Genomic DNA, 22,895 nt, shown 5'->3' with positions numbered 1-22,895 from the left:
AGGTACCCTTGGTGGATGAGTGGTTTTAAAGAGCGGAAAGAGTTTGGGAGGATGCGCACACGAGGCACAACCGAGCCCTCGCTCCCTGGGGCTGCGGAGATAAAGGGGACCCCAGCGTTCAAGGTAACAAGGTTAATGGATTCACTGAGGAGAGGGTGGTCCCTCCAATATCTAGTGGATTGGGAGGGGTATGGTCCAAAGAAAGGAGTTGGGTACCGGCTTAAGACATCCTAAACCCCGAACTCATTGCAGCGTTCCACCAAGAGCTCCTCGACCTCCGGGCCGCCCCACTCGTCGGCCAGTCCAGTCAGGCCGCGGGCCCCTACTCCCTCCGGCCAGGCGACGGGGTCGTCCTTCTTTTATTGATCGGATGAAATATGCTAATTTTTTAAGATAGGAATTTTTTGGTTTTCATGAGCTGTATGCCAAAATCATCAATATTAAAACAATAAAAGGCTTGAACTACTTCAGTTGTGTGTAATCAATCTAAAATATATGAAAGTCTAATGTTTATCAGTACATTACAGAAAATAATGAACTTTATCACAATATGCAAATTTTTTGAGAAGGACCTGTACACAGGATGAGAGAAAGTAGGTGGGATATATTTGGCAGCAAGTGAATTTATTATAATTTTTTCCTGAAGTTGATCTGTTGGAAACTGAAAATTGGTTGGGTATACTGTAAGCCTTTTAATGACTTTGACATAGGACAAATTGTGATGGGTAGATAACTGGGTCAGTGCAGCTCCAACACTGCAGCTCTTGGTTTCAGTCTGCAATGTTCAGGACACACCAAAAGTGATCCAAAATAGAAAGTCTGGTGAACTGGTGACAGGATCATGGGCAACCAAGGCTTACTCATGTACATGGGGAGCAAAGGCTGGCTAGTGTATACCGATCTATTAGAAGAGCTATTGTAGCTCAAATTAATAAAAATGATAATAATGGTTCCCACAGAAAGGTGTCAGAACACACAGCACATCATTGTTTTTGGTAAGGGGGGCTGCTCAGTATTTGACAGCTGGTCATAATGTTATGACTGTTCAGTGTATTGTATAGTATTGTATAGTGTCTTCTCATTAGTAAATCCAAAATTAAATAATGTACTAATTTATAAAATAGAAAATTATTAACTAATGTATAACAATTGAAACATTGGTTATAATTTACATGATTAGTGCCGAGCCTCAGATTAAATACAGTATTAGCATGTTAGCAGGTCAAGCTACAAACACACATCAAAGTCTCTGTCTGTCTGTCTGTCTGTCTATCTATCTATCTATCTATCTATCTATCTATCTATCTATCTATCTATCTATCTATCTATCTATCTATCTATCCATCCATCCATCCATCCATCCATCTATCTATGTAAAATTTAAATAAACTATATAAATGTGACTGCAGCCTTTTCCCAAAGGGCACTACAGAGTGCATAAATTATAGCTAGTGTGTTAACCAGTATGTAACTTAATACATTAGTAGATCCTGAACACATAAAACTCTTTCATTTCAGTTAAAGAATAGATTACGAGAGTTTAGATTGAATTATCAATGAAGCATATCAATATGAATCTCCCAACGTTCACCCAAAGATCTATTTCAAAAGGTTGACTCATTTCCAAAAGACTCTTCAGTTGTGAGTTGAATATGTAAGCTGTGGAGTGATTGGAAATGTTAAAATACAATCCTTTAGGGCAAAATAGTGAAATCAATCTTGACTAAAGGTGTGCTTTTTTTGTTTTTTGTTGCAATCTACTTTTCTTTTCTACAGCAGGAAACAGATAAAACTTGTACTTTGATCTTTATTCTGTTTGTTTTTGCTTTCATACACACACCACCTGTTTGACATGGTTATATCTGGATGATTGTGCTTGATAATATATTAAGAAAAGGTAAGTTGATTTTTAATATGGTGGGAGATTTTTAAAATTATTTTGAATGGGAGTCAATATCAGGTCATTTTTCTTTAAAAATGTTATTATCCAAACTTGCACTTACAGTATATAGAAGAAAGTTAGGGGAAGCTAGCTTGGCAGTTAGCAGTGTAATCGCCAGTATTGTCCTATAATGTGGAAAATAACTCACGAAACAAAAATAAAAATTGAAATAGAAGGTGTTTCCAAGCTTTTGACTAGTACTATACACATATATAAATAAAATTCTATTGCATATTTTGCGTAAACCATACACAGTATAATATGCAGTATACTCTGTTTGTGCAGTATACTCTGTTGTCTCTGTTTCGGTCAGGAAAGCACTTCTGGTCCATGAAAGGCTAACAAAGTGAAAATAAAAAGGACCAGTTTATAACATTGGAAAAACACAGAGGATTAATTCTTATGTAAAATCCACAACGCCGACACACACCGTACATTTCTGATGTTACACGAAGTTTTACCCGATATGCATTTGCATTTTTAACCACAACCTCACCTTGTTTTCTGTACATTTTATTATATATATTTATACTTTCCCCCAATAAACTTAATTTTTTTACTTTAATCAAAATGTTATTTTTGCATAACTATTTTGAGTGTAGATTGATTTAACTTTACTCTTGTTTTATTTTTTGGTCACAGACAGCTGAGTTAAGTATTTCTCTGAGTCTCATACTGTAATTTGGTTGTGTGATAAATAAAATTTCAATCTGAAAAAAAAATTGACCATGACATATTCTAGATTATTGGGAAGGTTAACTAAATGTTTGTGTGTTTTCTAGGAGTGTAAACCATACCAGCAGAAAATATCTGACTCTTCAGGACCCAGCTCAGTGTTTGTGCAAATCTCACTAATATTCAAGGATAGAGACTTCTTTTTTGGTTCAAACTTTTTATTGTGTAGTCATCATGACAGATATAAATTTTAAGCGATTGTCCATTTTTAACAATATAAACATGTAAAGAACAATAAAACAAGCATCAAGTACAATCAAACAAAAACCAACAACCACACCAAAGATGGAGACTTCTGAACTGGACACAGATAATGTGTCCCCAAACTCCAACAATTGGTAATCTATTCCTTTAAATTTGATTGATTAAATTTTCATAAATAAATATTTATTTATTTATCCATTATTAAATACATATGTAAGAAATAATTTAGCCAAAGGTCTTACTATTAAAGAAAAAATGTTAATTAAGTAGTAATTAAATGTTAATTAAATTAATGTTTGTTAAATTCTGTAGTATTTAATATAAATCAATAAAATATTTTCTATATTATATTGCAGTAAACTCCAGGAAAATAGATCAGAATTAGCAGGACCCAGCTGTATCTCCATGAGGAGCGATAATTCTATGGATCATCCTCTTTGGTTTAATGATGGAAACTCTTCACACAGGTAGCATATTGTCAATGTCAATGTCACTACTATAGTCACAGTTAAAGAAAAATTCCAGCATAAAATTAGAATTTAATATTTTACTTATCACAATATGTACTGTTATATTCTGTTGCAAAGGATTGTCTTAATTACCGTTCGCATTCATTTTACAATGCTGCATTTGTTATGTCACTTAAAATCTTCACTGCGACTGACCAATCCAAACCATCGAGTGAGACACATGTGCATTATGGGAAACAGAAAAACTGCAGAATTGTAATAATTGTGCATTATTATGGAAAATGCTACTTTGTGTGTGTATGAAAATGCTCTTACTTTCATGTTAAACATAGCTACATTTTTTTCTGGTATTTATTTATTTATTTATTTTTTACATTTAAGTGATTCCATTTGTGATTTTTTTTTTCCGACCACATTTCAAGTTGACAGTTCAGCACTAACCTTCTGGGTTTTTATAATTTTGAAGATGAAAGATTCTTAATTAGTTCTTTCTTACAAAGTAATGCATTAGAGTACTTGGATTACTTTTTTGATGTAATGAGTAATCTAACGCATTAGGTATGCCATTTAAGTACTCAGTTATATTTTTAAAAATGTAATCCATTATTCATACAATTTATTAGTTATTGTGTGTGTATGAAAGTAATCCTACAAGCCTGTCCTGATAACTGGCCCACCTCTGTTATTCCTGCTGTTATACCCCTATCTCACCTATGTGGTTTTACTATGCGAGGACCGACGTGCTCACGGTGAATCATGATGAACTGTACTTATGGCCACCGCGTAGGTGAGATAGGGTATTAGTAGTTAACAGATTATGGGCCAAACTTCGCTGATTGATGATGGTAGAAGAATTATAAAGGTCTCGACTAAAACAACATGCATAAGGAATCACAAAGGAGTTTTCATTTTTTTTGCAATGGAAAATTACTCTAACTATAAAAGTTACTTTTATCAGAAGGTAATGCTGTAATGTAACTGATTACTTTTTAAAGACAGTTATTTTCTAATATACTTAGTTACTCTAAAAAGTAACGTCCCCCAACACGGATATTGAAAATATCTGCAGGCCTGTAGACTGACAAAAATGTGTATTAAATGATTGAAAAAAATATGATGTAAAATACAATATACAGTTTCCTATGTCTTCTCCTAAAGACATGCCAGATTGGATTGGATAAAATTGAAATTTCCCCTTGAGATTGATCTAGATTGATTAGAAATAAAACACACAGATTTTTTTTTCTTTACTTACAATGTTTCTTATTGTGGAATACAGTGATAAAAGCCTCCTGTAGGCCTTCTGGACTTTGCACTTGACATGTGAACATAGTTGGACGTCGAGATATGAAAGGGAATTTATGTACCTGTGTTTAGGGATAGTCATAAAATAGTCATAAAACTTTAGTTAACATTGATAGCAGTAAGAAAAGAGATGTTGAAAAGTAAAGAGAAAAGAAAATGTGTTGAAAAGAGAATGTGTTAAGAAGAAAAGAAAAGAAATGAAAAGAAAAGAAAATGTATGTTTAAAAGGAAAGAAAATACCTGTTACGAAAGAAAAGGTAAAAGAGAATCTATGTTGAAAAGAAAAGAAAATGTATGTTAATGAAAAAAGATTTATTTTTAATGTTCTTGTTGGGACAAGATTTATTTCGTTTATTTTATTTATAGAATGGGAAAAGTCCTAAAAAGTACACACAAGCATTCCAGCAATCTCTTACCACCTCACTGTTGCCTAAGGCTTCCATTCCCCAGAGCCAACTTTGCTCCCAAATCTAGACCGATGCAAATTCATTGCAACTAGAGACCTCGAGACAGGACAGCCTCTTTTGGGCTCTGTATGAGTTCTGACACGGTCGTTAGCATTGTTATTGCCGGGCATGTTGAAAGATTTCATTGTTATTGGAGCATGTTGAAAGATTTCAGCTGCCCTCTCCCGACATTAACACCTCGTTAATGTCTTGGTATCAATTCACAAGCCCTGTTATCGAGATTCCTTGAATTTGATTTATTAAATTTTCATAAATATTTATTTATTTATTTATTTATTGAATACATATGTAAGGAATAATTTAGACAAAGGTCTTACCATTACTAAAAAATTTAATAAAAATAGTAAATTTTGTTAATTAAGTAAAAATTAAGTGCTAATTAAATTAATGCTCATTAAAATCTGTAGTATTTAAGTATTTAATATAAATCAATGAAATACTTTCTATGTTATATTCCAGGAAACTTCTGGAAAATAGATCAGAATCAACAGGACCCAGCTGTATCTCCATGAGGAGTGATAATTCTATGGATCATCCTCTTTGGTTTAAAGATGGAAACTCTTCACACAGGTACCATATTGTCGATGTCAATGTCACTACTATACTCACAGTTAAAGAAAAAAATCCAGCATAAAATAAGAATATAATATTTTATTTATCACAGTATGAACTGGTATATTTTGTTGTAGAGGATTGTCTTTATTACTGTTTGCATTCATTTGACAATGCTGCATTTGTGTTGTGCTAGTGCTTCCCTTTATCTAACAGAACAAAAACTTCTTGAATAAAGAAACTAAATAAAATCTTCCGTATTGATGTACGAATCTTATCCCAACAAAATGACTTGTCACATAGATCTATGCTTTTTTTATCATAATACTCAATAATCATTATGCTTTTTTTGCTGGAATGTGGTTGTAAATTTATGATTGCAATAAAGCTGCTCACATTGGCTCACACTTTCACTTTTTAAAAGGCAGCGTTTGTTTAGCGAGTATATATTTGTGCTATGTTGTTTTCTTCTTTCTATTATTGATGTTACATTTCATCTGCTTTGCAAAAGTTGCCGCTCTTTGTGATCTGAGAATATTATGACTGAAATAAAGCTGCTCATATCAGTGTGTGTTTTTCACATTGCAAAATACTGCATTTTAATCATAATGGAGATGAAAACAGACAGTGATATCAACAGCTTTATTTCAGTCTTAAAGTGTGGCAACTTTTGCAAAGCAGACTAAATGTAAAATTAAAATTAGTACCCCAGAAAAACAACACAACACAAATATATACTCGCTAAATAAATGCTGCCTTTTGCAAAGTGAAAGGGCACACCGATGTGAGCAGCTTTATTTCAGTCATAAAATACTCAGATCACAACAAAACACAGCCGTATAGTTCATAATATTCAGTAGCTAATTTTAATTTTGCCCTATGTCAGTATTGATGGTAGACTTTCATTATCATTTATTTAGTGCTAACATCTAACATCGTCTAGATGTGAGCACTAAATAAAGTCTAACATTGGAAAATTCCTTAACCTTCGGCTATCGAAATGCTATTATGTTGATAACATTATTGCTCGTATTGCTCATTTAGAAATGCGCTGTAGAGTTATATTCATGTCCTTACGAATTAGTTTGAATTATTAACTTCTTGATGTGGGGTCACTTACCTTGGAAAATTAACCAAACTGGTAGCAACCACAAGGACTACAGGGCCAATTTTAAATCGGGAGTTGTCAGGAGAGCTCTGTAGCTAATTCGGCTCAGTGGAATGGGGACTATTTTTTCAAGCATAGTGACCCCACATTGAGCCATTAATAATTTAAACAAATTGGTAAGGACAAGAAAATGACTCATTGTGGCAGTTTGAGTAGCGAGATAGTATTATCCAAAGAGGGAAATATCTGTTAGTATTTAAAGTGACATTAACATATTTGCATGAAGAAAAAAATTGCACACTTTTTGCTTTTTCAGCAGTTTTCATCCTGTCACTTTATGTTTGCACAGTTAAATGCATGTATATATTTTTTATTTGTTTATTTTTATTTTGTGACTAGATTCTGAGCTTTGGCAGTATGAGTGTGTGCTGGAGCATAATACATTAGACATAATGTTGTGTGTGTTTTGTACGATTCTCTCTTAATCAAGTGTGTTAGCCCATGAATGTTGCTGTGAATATAGAGATCCTAACCTAACAGAGTATATAGAACCTGAGCCATGCAGAGTAAGGTGTATAGTGCAAAACCATGCCCCTATTTTCAAAATCTCACTGCAACCTTTTCTGAAAGGTTGGCCAGTCTGCCACACATATTTTAGAAATAAAATTATATTGTAAATTTGCCTTTAGACTTTATTATGAAATTAGCAGGAATGATCAAACATTTTTATTGTGCATCAGACTTAAACATGTAATATATTTTTTAATCGTGTTTAATCATGACTGTTTTCCTTAAAATATCACTTTGTTAATTTTGTCATCACTTCCATCTACATTTAATACGTATGAGGACTTTTGGCTGCCAAAAGCTGCCAAACAGGTAAAGAGGTGATAAAAACCAATAACGACTCCATCAATAGATGAAAACTTAATCTTAATAAAAATAAAAACCAGTAGGCTTAATAACATGCTTATGAATCAATACCAAGATATTAATGAAGCAATAATGTAGGGATGGGGCAGACGAAATTTTTGAATGTTTTTCAACTGCTCACGACTATGTCAGAATAAATACAGAGCCCAAAAAGGGGCTTAAAGTTTCCTCTACCAGGCTCTCCAGTGGTTATAAATAAATTGCATCGGTCTAGATCTGGGAGCATATTCAGGTCAGTGGAATGGGAGCCTAAGCCATCATTGAAATCTCATAGGAAACACACATAACCAAAGGTTTTCTCCCAGAGCTTGTAAACTGCACGCCATTCATAAGAAATAGTGAGCATATCATTAAAAAACTGTGGTAACTGGTTAGATGTAATCAAGTCTAATAACTGGACCTCATGTCTCACCACATCTTCTTACTTCACCATTTCACAGGCAGGATCCAGAGTCTGCTGCAGTAAATCTATTTAAAAAAAAGTTTCAATTAAATCTGTTTTTGAATGGAGTGATAATAAAGCAGGAAAACCGAACACTCCTGAATGAGATCTACACAGAGCTCTACATCACAGAGGGAGACAGTGGAGACTTCAATAAAGAACATGAGGTGAGACAGATCGAGGCAGCATCCAGGAGAACAACAACAGAGGAAACACCAATCCAATGCAATGACATCTTTAATCCCTTATCTGTACAAGACAAACCCATCAGAACTGTGCTGACAAAGGGAGTCGCTGGCATTGGAAAAACTGTCTCTGTGCAGAAGTTCATTCTGGACTGGGCTGAAGGGAAAGCAAATCAGGATGTCCACCTCATATTTCCACTTCCTTTCAGAGAGCTGAATTTGATAAAGGACCAGGAACTAAGTCTGATGGAGCTCCTTCATGTCTGTTTTAAGGAAACAAAAGAAATAGAAATGTCCAGTTTGAAAAAGGTTCTGTTCATTTTTGATGGATTGGACGAGTGTAATTTTTCACTAGATTTTCAGAACACAGTGAGAGTGTGTGATGTAACTAAATCAGCATCATTGTCTGGGCTGCTGATAAACCTGATCAAAGGGAATCTGCTTCCCTCTGCTCTCATCTGGATCACCTCCCGACCTGCAGCAGCTGATCAAATCCCCTCTGAGTGTGTCCATCGAGTCACAGAGGTACGAGGGTTCAATGACCCACAGAAGGAGGAGTACTTCAGGAAGAAAATCAGTGATCAGAGCCTGGCCAATAACATCATCACACACCTGAAGTCATTAAGAAGCCTCTACATCATGTGCCACATCCCAGTCTTCTGTTGGATTTCAGCCACTGTTCTAGAGAGAATGTTGTGTGAAGCAGAAGGTGGAAGGATCCCCAAGACTCTGACTCAAATGTACACACACTTCCTCATCATTCAGATAAACATCACAAGAAAAAAGTACGCAAAGAAGCAGATGAGGAGTAATGAGGAGATGCTTCTTAAACTGGGACAACTGGCTTTTGAGCAGCTGAAGAAAGGCAACCTGATCTTCTATGAGGAAGACCTGAGAGAGTGTGGCATTGATGTGAGAGAAGCAGCAGTGTACTCAGGTGTGTGTACGCAGATCTTCAGAGAGGAGTTTGGGCTTCACCAGAGTAAAGTGTACTGCTTTGTTCATCTGACTGTTCAGGAATACCTTGCAGCTCTGTATGTGCACCTGATGTTCACGATGGAAAAAAGAAATGTTCTTGAATGGACTTGGTTCACTAAATGTGACATAAAAGGAATTACAATCTCAGAAGTACACAAGAGTGCTGTAGATCAGGCCTTGCGAATTCACACTGGACAACTGGATATTTTCCTTCGCTTTCTTCTGAGTCTCTCACTCGAGTCCAATCAGAATCTTTTACAGGCTTTAGTAACACAGACAGGAAGTAGCTCCCACAGCACAGATGAAACAGTTCAGTACATTAAGAAGAAGATCAGTGAAGATCTTCCTATAGAGAAATCCATCAATCTGTTCCACTGTCTGATTGAACTGGATGATGATTCTCTATTGAAGGAAATCCAACACTACCTGAAATCTGAGAAACAAAGTGAACTCTCTTTATCACAGTGGTCTGCTCTAGTGTTTGTGTTACTGACATCAGCAGAGGAGCTGGAAGAATTTGACTTGAATAAATATCTCAGTGATGATAAGATAACAGAAGCTGTTCTTTTGAGGGTGATGCCAGTGATTGCAGCATCCAGAAAAGCAATGTAAGTAAAGCTGAATACAAGTGTTCTACTGTTCCAGTGTTAGAAAGAGAGAAACTGAAAACACTCTGACAATATACACCTGGGTAAGTTTTGACCTTAAAATGATAAAGGGTGGAGTCTTTGCAAATAAATAAATTAGGAAATAGAAATGGCATATACAAATATAAGAAAAAATAAGAACAAAAACAAGACTCATTAGCTGGTTTGCTTTGTAGCCAGAGGCATTTCAGAATGAATAGAAACAATTGACTAAAAACAGTTTTCTTGCTGCAGGTGGTTCTGTGTCCTTTTTGAATGTGGATTTTGATAGTTTCGTCCATGCTGCGACCAATAGTTATTGAAAATAAAGATTGTTTAACACCTGGGATGCAGAGTGATATAGTTAAATGTTCCAGTGATGTTCACATACATTATCAAAATTTAGATTGTTGTATAATTACCGTTAGATACACTAACTGTTGATCACAGCATGGGAGGAAGTAGGTCTATATGGTTTGTATTACTGAGAAGAGAGCAACTGCCTGCTGAGAACCACATTCAAAACCAGTCACAGAAGCACTTTGAACCAGAAAACATCACTTATTACAATATGTCTCCTGAAACAACACAGAACTGCTTAATAATTACCTCAAAATCGATCACCTCTGAAACAACTACGTTCTTCCACTACAAATCTAACTAGCTCCTAACACAAAGCTGAATTCCAAACTGCTCTCCAACCCAAATCAAGGGCACTACTTGGTGTGGGTCGACAAAGGTCTGTGCACCCTACATACAGGAGTGCACTACCTTTCCATTTAGCACTATTTGTGATTTAACCCCAGATCTCTGTTAACATACCTCATATTCTAAAGTAGAATGAGTGGAAATATGAAGAGAAACTTATGAGTCTACAGGACTATCCACCACCTCCATGGTTCCTCACCTTTTGCCTATTTAGTGCCACTATAAATTTAAATATTTCTTTTACCCCTGTTAATTAAACTAACTGTTGGTCAACTTGTGCAACCTTATGCCTATGACTGCATCACAGCTAAGCTGATAACGAGCACAACAGCACTCCTTCTCATGTGACATTGCTTAAATGACAAATTGACTCATCCACTGTCAGAACACACCTGTTCCCCATCAACCTCTTACACTTCACACGTGAATTTGTGTTGAAAGACATTTTAAAGAGCTGTTTGACTAAGTTTGGTAATCAGGGCAACAATGACATTGACATGCAAACTCAAACAGCACATGCACATTCTGCCTGCCATTTCTTGTGAACAGCTTTAATTTTATTGAACATGTTACTGTATCACTTTAATGCATACAATAATAAATCTTGTCCTATAAATACAGGACACAGTATTCTACTTTGCACTCTACTATGCCCTCTATGAGATCTCATATTATACCGGAAAGGTGCCAACTCTACTCTAGATACTATCTACAGTAGTTAGTTGTAGTTAGCCAACAAAATTATCCATGTAAAATACAGTGGGATCAATAAAATGGAAATTTAATTTAATATAATCATGCACATGCATTGCTGCTCATGCAAGTTTTTAGTTTCTTATACTGCATGAGAGTCCCTGCAGTATTCTAATAATATAAATCTTTGGCCAAATGTTAATAAGATATGCTGCACAGTATATTAAATAAAACATTTTTGTCTAGTGTCTCTTGAGAATATTATTTTACTGCAGAATTTATAGTTTTAGCATGTATGAAAATGAGAATGTACAATAAGACCTTTAAGAACTTTTTTGCACTAGTGATATGCTCATAATTTTTAAAAAAAAATTTTTCAGTATAACATGCAATTTTCATGAAGTGAAAAGTTGGTCCGCCCTGGTCTCTGCACTCAGCTCAGAAACTTCCAATCTGAAAGAACTGCATCTGACTGTGCAAAGACTGGAACTAGATGAGAATAACATAGGAGACTTAGAAGTGAAGAATCTTTTTGCTGGACTGAAGAATCCTCACTGCAAAGTAAAAACACTGAGGTAACACCATCTCGCTAAAAATCAGCAGTTGTATACAGTGTTGTTTTTTCATTTGAAATTGCCTGTAACAGTATAACGTGGAAGAAAAAGATTAGTCACGGGATTAGTCACAGTCAAGTAATGCCAATTTCTCACCAGAATAACTGATGAATTAAAAGTATGTATTATAGTATTTGTTATAGTCTAATCTAGTCAGTAAGAACGACATGAAAATGTTAAAGGAAACACAACCTTATTTTCTAGTAATTCAGCTTTTAGGAGACCCTGCCCTGATCAACCAGTCTGGGCCTCTGAGTGAGACATGTCAGCCTGATATTTCATTCTGATATCTCATAACAAGATGAAATCATTTGCAGTTTATATTAACGCTGGAACACTTATCTGATTTAACTCATGAGAGCTGAAGAACAGAACTGCAGTTGGTTGACAAGTGCATGGAGCAAAACAAAACCATTCTTAACCGCAATAAAAACACTTAACAAAAGAATGGTTGTAACTCTGCACTTTATTGTTAATCACAGCAATTAACAGACCTCATTTCTGTCTTTTTTTTTTTTTTCAAACAAAACCTAAAGGCTTTTGATGAAGTTTTGTGTGTGAATAAATTGATTTCATAAACATATAAGGGAGCAGAGGTCAATTCTCGCTATTTCTTTAGTTAAAAGAAAATAAATATATTTAAATATAAGAAACACTTGTTCAAAACAAAATGCTGTGTTTGAGTTGATAAAACTGTAAATGGCATAACAGACCTTTTGGTCTCTGTCTGCTTATGTAACCATGAAACCTTGATTTATCATGATTTAGAGTGAGTCTCAATTCCTCTTGTAGTCTATGTACACTAATGCTAAAATGTTGAAAGGAGGCCCTGTTTTGTTTGTGTTGTGTCGTTATTAATTGGAAATAAGTGAATTCCATAAATAGGCTGAAAATAATATGTAAAATGTACAACTGGTAAGCTCATCCTCTGGTTTTTAACTCAAACTGAAACTCCTCGAAATGAATGTTTATGCTTGATATTGTTATATTCGTGTTATATTAGTGTATATTAGTGTATCTTAGTGTTAGTATATTATAGTGCTTCTTTTCACCATGATACAAAATGTTAATATTTTAAAATCTGCAATAAATAGACTATAGAGGAACACATTTATTTCTCCTTGTGTAGTGCAATATAAGTCTATTAGTCTCTCTCTCTCACACTCTCTTATACACATTATCTTTAAACTGAGGGCAAAATAAAAATCTTAAGAGTGTGCCATTGTGTCTCTCTACAGGTTGCGTCAGTGTGGTATCTCAGATGAAGGGTGTGCTGGTCTGACTTCAGCTCTGAGATCAAACCCCTCACATCTAAGGGAGCTAAATCTTTCCTTTAATAATGTAGGAGACTCAGGAGTGAAGTGTCTCTGTGCTGTACTGGAGAATCCTCACTGTAAACTGGAGACACTGAGGTAAGATCATCTCTCTGAGAGTCACATAGTAAACTACTCTATATATCATAATAGTGGTTATTTTAGCTTTTTTTGTCATATTTAATAAAATATCTCTGAGCCTACATACTGTCGTGCCCTCACTTATATCACAAAAATAATAATCTAAGAATGTAATTCTATCACAAGAATAATAATCTAATAAAAAGTCTTATGTAATTTGGAATAATACAATGATTTTACAATCATATAAAGTCTTAAACCAGAAGAAAAATCTTTTGATGCTGTGTGTGTCATTGTGCCTCTTTACAGTTTGTGGAAGTGTGGTGTCTCAGATAAAGGCTGTGCTGCTCTGACTTCGGCTCTGAGATCAAATCCCTCACATCTGAAAGACCTGGATCTTTCTTATAATAAACTAGGAGACTCAGGAGTAAAATATCTCTCTTCTGTACTGGGGATTCCTCAATGTAGCTTGGAGACACTGTGGTAAGTTAATATTTTATTACATTAACCCATTATTATTTAATAATATAATGCAATATGATCTATGTACTTTGACATTTTACATTGTCTAGAGTAAAATAAACCCAAGAATGAGTTTCTAACATGTATGGTTCACAAGTTACATTTTGTGAAGAGAGTGCTACCCAATGGTCAATGGCTTCCTGAAATCCTGTTTATTATAAAAAAAGCCAATACACTTAAACGAAGACCTAAAAATACTTTAACCTTGGCTAGATGATGTGCCAGTCTTTCCACTGACAGGCAAATGTGCTCATTTGAAGAAAGAGAGGTTGAGCAAAACCTGCACATAATATGAGTTACAATGCATTTTGTAAACAAAAGGGTGCACTCATATGAACTTTGTTTTTATTTTGTTTTTGTCTATTTTCAAAGTTATGGTTAAAATTATCCCTGTAACAATGTAATGAAATGCTAATTTTACTGTCCTATAGTTTCAGTATACTATAAAGTAGTTAGCATTGAGTTTAATGTATTAATGCACTTTAATCTCTCCTTGCTAGATTGTGGAATAGGCAGATCATAGCTTAGCATTCCCTTTAATAAATACCCAGCAAGCAAGTCTCTCAGATTAGGGGCTTTACTGAAAGAATACGCCATAAAACTGAAACACAAAATTGTTTATTAAAATTACTTAAAATAAAATACAACTGAAAATATGAACTAAATGCATTTTCACTAGTGAGTAGCATTGTGCTAACCCAATTAACATTTAGAAATGTAAAATTTGTAAAGGTAGAAAGGTAAAAGAGAGAAAACAATAGCTAAACCAGGAACTGTTTTCTAAACCTCTCAGAGACCAAGACAAAAACTACAGCAAGTTAGCAGGTATAAAAAGACAAACACAGCCTCTGCCTCATGGGGCAGCACACACTTATTCTTGCTTATATTACAATGTGTTACTTATGGATGCTTTTTTGCTGAATGTTTGAAATTATGACTGCAAGAATGAAAGTATAAATGAACTACTAATAAATGGTTATTTATAATATATAATGTTTATTATGGTGTAATAGTGTTCATTACTTTTCTTGATGTCATTGTGTAATCTTTAGTTCTTACCTTGTAATTAGTTACAAAGTGTTATTGAGCATCTTTGGCTGTGTTTAATTGGAATTAAAAAAACTGTATTATTTTTTATGTTATTATTTTGATGCCATGATAATGTTTGGCTTGTACTCCTTAGACATTATTGTAATGAAAAAACCAGAAACCAAGTTGAGTTAATTGTTTTTCACTTCAAGACAATCAGAGCTGCTGATGAGTCACTTGCCTACTTGCTCACTTGAATGCATGGTTGTGGGTCAGGTGGTCACAATGCCTTGGTAGTAATGCTGTTGGTGTAATGTAGTTTAATGAGCTTGTGAACATGGTGCTTTTGTACTATACTGCCACCTGCATTAAGAATAAGTAGTTCACCCTATTAAACAGTTACATGCCCTATTAGCACAGTGGGATTATCCCAGCATTTATGCAGAAAGTCACTGCTGGTCCCAAACCTGAATAAAATTGAAGTGTTGCATCCAGAGGATTATCCTTATGAATAACCCTAATGGGCGTATCCAACGTAATAATAATAATAATAATAATAATAATAATAATAATAATAATAATTACTCTTGTATTTGGAAGACATTTTTGTAAAAATTTATGAGTTTATAATATCAAAAAGTACACATCAATATTCACAGTTTCAAGCATGTATGTACAGTACATACAATTCTATATAATTTAAGGTTAAAAATATTACAAATTTTACCATTCTTAATGAATAGATTTTATGCTTATTTTATTTACAATTTTAATATACTTAGTACAACATTTGTTTGCTTTAAATTAGTAAACCTCAAGTATGCTACTCATTAATTTTGCTTCAAGTGTCATGATCTGGATGTGGATTTAGAGGACGGAAAACGCAGGAATGGTGAATATATAGTCTCTTGTTTATTATTTCAGAAAGTCTTTTTTCTTTCAACAAAATAAAACACACAAAATATAACTAAAGTAACCCAATGGGCTTTTTCCGAGCCTCCTCAGGCTGGGTCTGCAGGCGGATGAACGCTTAAACACAGAAGATTAGTTCCCAACAAAAATAGACATACGCAAGGTCTTCCCAGCCCGCTGTCTGGCGTTTCGAACTTGAACTTGACGAAAAAACGTGTCTGTCTGTGACATACCTTACCCCGACCCTGCAGACTCTGACTCAGCCCTGAGGAGGAAACATGCAGACGTGAAGGGTTAGTGACAGGCGACAAACAAACATGACTATAACAGTGCATGGACGTGATTCTCCGGGTTCGACTGGCTTAAATAGAAACACAGGGGAGAGACACAGGTGAACATAATTAGTAATGGGGAGACATACCAACATAGACACACTAGGGGGGGACAAAGCTGCGTCTCAGTAGTCCGGAGACCCAGATCTTAATCCCCCGGACTGTGGAGGTGCAGATGTGACATCAAGTGCACTGTAGTATGCTTTTCTTGTGTAACTATTTAATATATTTATGTTTTTTCCTCACCAGGGCTTTTCTATAAAATACACACTAAACCGACAGTTTGATCTTTTAAAAAAAAAAAATTAATAAATCTGTTCATGTAAACACTGAAAAAAATATCTTTTTTGAGATGAGTGAAGTATGGGGAAGTTATTTAACATTCCTGAAGACCTAGTGTGTGTTACTCAGTTCACAATAAGACCAACTACAGTATCTACTAATATGCGAAGAGTACTCTGTGTAATTGTCCCCCCCCTTACAGGTTGCGTGATTGTGGTGTCTCAGATAAAGGCTGTGCTGCTCTGACTTCAGCTCTGAGATCAAATCCCTCACATCTGAAAGACCTGGATCTTTCTTATAATAAACTAGGAGACTCAGGAGTAAAATATCTCTCTTCTGTACTGGGGATTCCTCAATGTAGCTTGAAAACACTGTGGTAAGTTAATATTTTATAACCCATTATTATTTAATGCAATATGATCTATGTACTTTGAGATTTTACATTGTCTAGAGTAAAATAAACCCAAGAATGAGTTTCATGTATGGTTCACAAGTTACATTTTGTGAAGAGAGTGCTACCCAATGGTCAATGGCTTCCTGAAATCCTGTTTATTATAAAAACAGCCAATACACTTAAACGAAGACCTAAAAATACTTTAACACTGGCTAGATAATGTGCCAGTCTTTCCACTGACAGGCAAATGTGCTCATTTGAAGAAAGAGAGGTTGAGCAAAACCTGCACATAATATGAGTTACAATGCATTTTGTAAACAAAAGGGTGCACTCATATGAACTTTGTTTTTATTTTATTTTTGTCTATTTTCAAAGTTATGGTTAAAATTATCCCTGTAACAATGTAATGAAATGCTAATTTTACTGTCCTATAGTTTCAGTATACTATAAAGTAGTTAGCATTGAGTTTAATGTATTAATGCACTTTAATCTCTCCTTGCTAGATTGTGGAATAGGCAGATCCTATCTTAGCATTCCCTTCAATAAAAACCCAGCAAGCAAGTCTCTCAGATTAGGGGCTTTACTGAAGGAATACGCCATAAAACTGAAACACAAAATTGTTTATTAAAATTACTTAAAATAAAATACAACTGAAAATATGAACTAAATGCATTTTAATTAGTGAGTAGCATTGTGCTAACCCAATTAACATTTAGAAATGCAAATTTGATTGTGGCACTGCTGGTCCCAAACCTGAATAAAATTGAAGTGTTACATCCAGAGGATTATCCTTATGAATAACCCTAATGGGCGTACCCTACGTATTATTATTATTATTATTATTATGGTATTATTATTAATAATAATAATAATAATAATAATAATAATAATAATTACTCTTGTATTTGGAAGACATTTTTGTAAAAAAAATTGTGTTTATAATATTAAAAAGTACACATCAATATTCACAGTGTCAAGCATGTATGTACAGTACATACAATTCTATATAATTTAAGTTTGAAAATATTACCAATCTTACCATTAATGAATAGATTTTATGCTTATTTTATTTACAATTTTAATATACTCAGTACAACATTTGTTTGCTTTAAAGTAGTAAACCTCAAGTATGCTACTCATTAATTTTGCTTCATGTGAACTGTATTTTTTTTTTTTTTTTCAAAAAAAAAAAAAAGTATGAAGTATGGGGAAGTTATTTAACATTCCTGAAGACCTAGTGTGTGTTACTCAGTCCACAATAACACCAACTACAGTATCTACTAATATGCGAAGAGTACTCTGTGTAACTGTCCCCCCCCTCCCCCCACAGGTTGTGTGATTGTGGTGTGTCAGATGAAGGCTGTGCTGCTCTGACTTCAGCCCTAAGCTTAAAATGCTCACACCTGAAAGAATTGGATCTGCTTTTTAATAAAATAGGAGACTCAGGAAAGAAGAAGCTGTCTGTTCTTAAGGACAAAATACGTACAATGAGGTGAATAATGATTTTTAGATAAATAATTAAAAATATATTTAAATATTTATTTATATTTTATTTATATTTAAATAATTATAATAATTATTTATATTTTATTTTATATTTATTTTATATATATTTCACAAATCAGTCTAAATGTGTGATAGTGAGCACTTCTGCTTTGCTGAGATAATCCATCCCACCTCACAGGTGTGCCACATCAAGATGCTGATCTGACAACATGAGTAGTGCACAGGTGTACCTTATACTGCCCACAATAAAAGGCCACTCTGGAATGTGCAGTTTTGTCTCACAGCAAAATGCCACAGATGTCACAAGCATTGAGGAAGCGTGCAATTGACATGCTGACAGCAGGAATGTCACCCAGATCTGTTGCTCGTGCATTGAATGTTCATTTCTCCACCATAAGCCGTCTCCAAAGGCGTTTCAGAGAATATGGCAGTACATCCAACCGGCCTCACAACCGCAGACCACGTGTAACCACACCAGCCCAGGACCTCCACATCCAGCAGGTTCACCTCCAAGATCGTCTGAGACCAGCCACTCAGCCACTCAGCTGCTGAAACAATTGGTTTGCATAACCAAACCAATTTCTGCACAAACTGTCAGAAACCGTCTCAGGGAAGCTCAACTGCATGCTCATCGTCCTCATCAGGGTCTTGACCTGACTCCAGCTCGTCAGCGTAACAGACTTGAGTGGGCAAATGCTCACATTCGATGGCGTCTGGCACGTTGGAGAGGTGTTCTCTTCACAGATGAATCTCGGTTTACATTGTTCAGGGCAGATGGCAGACAGCGTGTGTGGCGTCGTGTGGGTGAGCGCTTTGCTGATGTCAATGTTGTGGATCGAGTGGCCCATGGTGGTGGGGTTATGGTATGGGCAGGCATCTGTTATGGACGAAGAACACAGGTACATTTTATTGATGGCATTTTGAATGCACAGAGATATCGTGATAAGATCCTAAGGCCCATTGTTGTGCTATACATCCATGAACATCACCTCATGTTTCAGCAAGATAATGTACGGCCCCATGTTGCAAGGATCTGTACACAGTTCTTGGAAGCTGAAAATGTCCCAGTTTTTGCATGGCCAGCATACTCACCGGACATGTCACCTGTTGAGCATGTTTGGGATGTGCTTGACCGGCGTATACGACAGCGTGGACCAGTTCCCACTAATATCCAACAACTTCGCACAGCCATTGAAGAGGAGTGGACCAACATTCCACAGGCCACAATTGACAATCTGATAAACTCTATGCAAAGATGTGTTGCACTGCATGAGGCAAATGGTGGTCCCACCAGATACTGACCGGTTCTGAGTCCCCGGACCCCCAATAAAGCAAAAAACTGCACATTCCAGGGTGGCCTTTTATTGTGGGCAGTATAAGGTACACCTGTGCACTACTCATGATGTCAGTTCAGCATCTTGATGTGGCACACCTGTGAGGTGGGATGGATTATCTCAGCAAAGCAGAAGTGCTCACTATCACACATTTAGACTGATTTGTGAACAATGTTTGAGAGAAATGGTAATATTGTGTATCTGGAATGACTTTTAGATCTTTAAGTCCATCTCATGAAAAATCGGAGCAGAAACAAAGGTGTTGCGTTTATATTTTTGTTGAGTGTAGATAAAAGTATTATATATTTAAGACAAAAACTTTTTTTTTTCTTAACAGATACATTTAAATGTCTGCTCATTTTCCTGTTAGCTAATTCTGATCTATTTTTTCTTCATATTTAGGGTGTGATGATCATCCTTCCCAAAAGAAGATTTCTTTTTAAAAAATAAAACACAGTGACACCCTGTAGTTAAGTGCACTTATGGAAATAGTGATATATTGCTAGAATTGTAATTCTATGTAATAACAGAAAAGTGAGGTGATAATCACAGCAAATGGGCCAGTGCTCTTACATTAAATAAATCTTGAGGTTAACTGGAGCAAACTGCTTCATAGCATACACTGCCCAGCCAAAAAACAAATGTGCACACTCGTAAACATTGGACCACCTTTTGCTTTGTTTGCTTTTGTTTAACTGTGGCATAGTTTCAATAAGCTTATGCAATGTCACAATATTTATTTCAGTCCAGAGTCTTATTAATTTTTCTCTAAGTTCTTGTGTAGATGATGGGAGAGTCAGACCACAGCATAAAGCCTTCTCCAGCACATCTCACATTTCACAGCATTTCAGTGATGTCCCATCACTCGCATTCAGGATGCTTTTCCAACCACATTTCTTTCTCAAAGATGATGGTTCATCACTATCCTTCCTGGTTACATTTTTTGACCCAATTGTACTACTTTCAGCAATATTCCTAGTTATGTTGTTTGCTTGATGCAGGCCAGAAATTTGAAGCTTCTGAAACAGCAACAACATCTTTGCCATAACCACAGGATATGTCTTCTAACATGGTTGTTTAAGAAATGAGAAGCTATTCATTGCATCACTCCCTCATCTTCTATACCACTTTATCCTGTATTCAGGGTCGCGGGGACCTGGAGCCTATCCCAGGAGGCTTAGGGCACAAGGCAGGGTACACCCTGGACAGGGTGCCAATCCATCGCAGGGCACACATACATACTACAGGCAATTTGGGAACGCCAATTAGCCTAACCTGTAAATATTCGGACTTTGGAAGAAACCGGAGTACCCGGAGGAAACCCACCAAGCACGGGGAGAACATGCAAACTACATACACACAGAGAAGGGAATCGAGCCTGGCCGGGAATCAAACCCGAATCCTGGAGGTGCAAGGCGACAGAGCTAACCACTACACCACCGTGCCACCCTCATTGCATCAGTTAGAGTTAAATAACTTGCTGAACAATATTAATCACTGCAGTAGTAATTTAGTGGAGGGCTCTTAATTATTAGCTTAGTTAAGAAGTGACTTATATATTTTTTATATGGTTTATGAGACATAAGATTTGTTCATGCTATTAGTATCTCTTTGGTATTGTAATATTCCTTTCTTTTTTTTTTCAACTGTATCATAGTATATTATCACTAAATAAATAACTACAAGTAACGTTTGTATTTATTTCTACCACAATGGATTTTAAATAAAGCATACAAATGTGATTGAAATATAGATTTTCATGTTTAATTCAAGGGTCTTAACAAAATATAGCATTAACTGCTGAGGAATTTATAAAAATAATTTTAATATTCAATGAAAAAGAATGTGCAGTTAATGACTGTCTGAAGTGTGAAACCTATGGAAATGACCAAACGCTGAGTTTTCTCCGTTGAGCTAGTTTGCCAGTCCTTTACTGCAGCTGTCTGCTATTGCTGCTTGTTTGAGTGTCTTTATCTCCAATAAGTTAAAAGCAGGCTTAATTTGGGTTGAAGTCGGGTGACTGGCTCATGCCATTTAAGAACATAACACTCATTGTATGGGAGTAAAATATTCATATTTTCTGTCAGAGACTTCCTTTTCAAAACAACAATCTATACTTTTTTGAAAAAATATAATATTATATTATATTTCAAAATAATATTTGATACCAGGAGTCGCAGCAACATTAAAATATTCAAGGATTTTTAAGGAAATAATAAAAAATAAAGATTCATAATAAGCATAATAAGTGCATTATACACAAACCAATGGCATAATGCATACAGTAGAGAAAGGTTTAACAAAAAGTTTATTTAAATATTTACAATCAATTTAATAAACATTAATGATGCAAGATAGAGAAAAATCTTAGCAGCGGGTTTTGAAGTCTCTGTGTGCAATTTTTATGCTCTCACTGTGCTTGGTGGGTTTCCTCTGGGTACTCCGTTTCCACCGACAGTCCAAAAATATGCAGATTAGGGTAATTGGCATTCCCAAATTGTCTGTAGTGTGCGATTTAATGAGAGTGTATGAATGTATGTGTGTGTGTGTCCTGTGATGGATTAGCACCCTGTCCAGGGTGTTCCCCGCCTCGTGCCCTGAGTCTCCTGGGATAGCCCATACCGACCCTGATTACAGGATAAAGTGGTATAGACGATGAGTGAGTCGATAGTCATATGAGTGGGTGGGATATTTGTTTCGAGTCACCTCAATTCCACCAGTGGCGGAGTTGCAATTTTATTCTTAAACAAATATTACCCTATATGAAATAATTGATAAAAGGTAGAACATGCAAAACATTAGAGACCTGTAATTCTAAAGATCTGTAACTGTACCACTCCAAATCTTGATCGCAAGTGTAGATGGCTAAAGCCTCTTTATAGTACTAAATGTTGTACTTTCAGTGACAATGTGGTATTGCAGTTTCTGTAAACATTTCATATTCCCTCTGTCTTATTCATGTGGGCTGTTAAATTCAAATTTAAATTTTATTTGTCACATACACAGTCATACACAGTACGATATGCAGTGAAATGATTACATGCTTATAATAAGAAATAAATATGAATAAAAGAAATACAGTAGAAAAATTACATTTAACAAGGATAAAAATAGAAGTATACTGTACATAAAATAAAAATAGAAATATACTGTACAATAGAACATTAAAAAAATTGGAATTTGGTGGAAGAAATATGGTGTGCAAATATGCATAAAAAGTGTCTTATT

The 22,895-nt window shown here is 35.3% G+C and overlaps 2 protein-coding genes across 2 annotated transcripts in view; both read left to right on the top strand.

The window, feature by feature from the left end:
* LOC128534539 (gastrula zinc finger protein XlCGF17.1-like) overlaps positions 1 to 22,895 on the top strand; it is a 172,961-nt gene that overhangs the window by 23,665 nt on the left and 126,401 nt on the right. The gene's annotated exons all lie outside the window — the stretch shown is intronic.
* On the top strand, positions 1,821 to 21,343 carry LOC128534535 (NLR family CARD domain-containing protein 3-like). The gene is made up of 10 exons (XM_053509000.1): positions 1,821 to 1,897; positions 2,725 to 3,015; positions 3,238 to 3,348; positions 5,583 to 5,693; positions 8,157 to 9,929; positions 11,729 to 11,923; positions 13,201 to 13,374; positions 13,666 to 13,839; positions 18,158 to 18,319; positions 20,070 to 21,343. Exons 2-10 carry the CDS (start codon positions 2,963 to 2,965, stop codon positions 20,074 to 20,076), a joined length of 2,760 nt encoding a protein of 919 aa, XP_053364975.1. The 5' UTR covers positions 1,821 to 1,897; positions 2,725 to 2,962; the 3' UTR covers positions 20,077 to 21,343.

This window comes from Clarias gariepinus, chromosome 12 (assembly GCF_024256425.1).
Source record: "Clarias gariepinus isolate MV-2021 ecotype Netherlands chromosome 12, CGAR_prim_01v2, whole genome shotgun sequence".
NCBI classification, from domain to species: domain Eukaryota; kingdom Metazoa; phylum Chordata; class Actinopteri; order Siluriformes; family Clariidae; genus Clarias; species Clarias gariepinus.
Note: the sequence above shows the minus strand (reverse complement) of the source record. Positions and strands in the feature narration are given on the sequence as shown.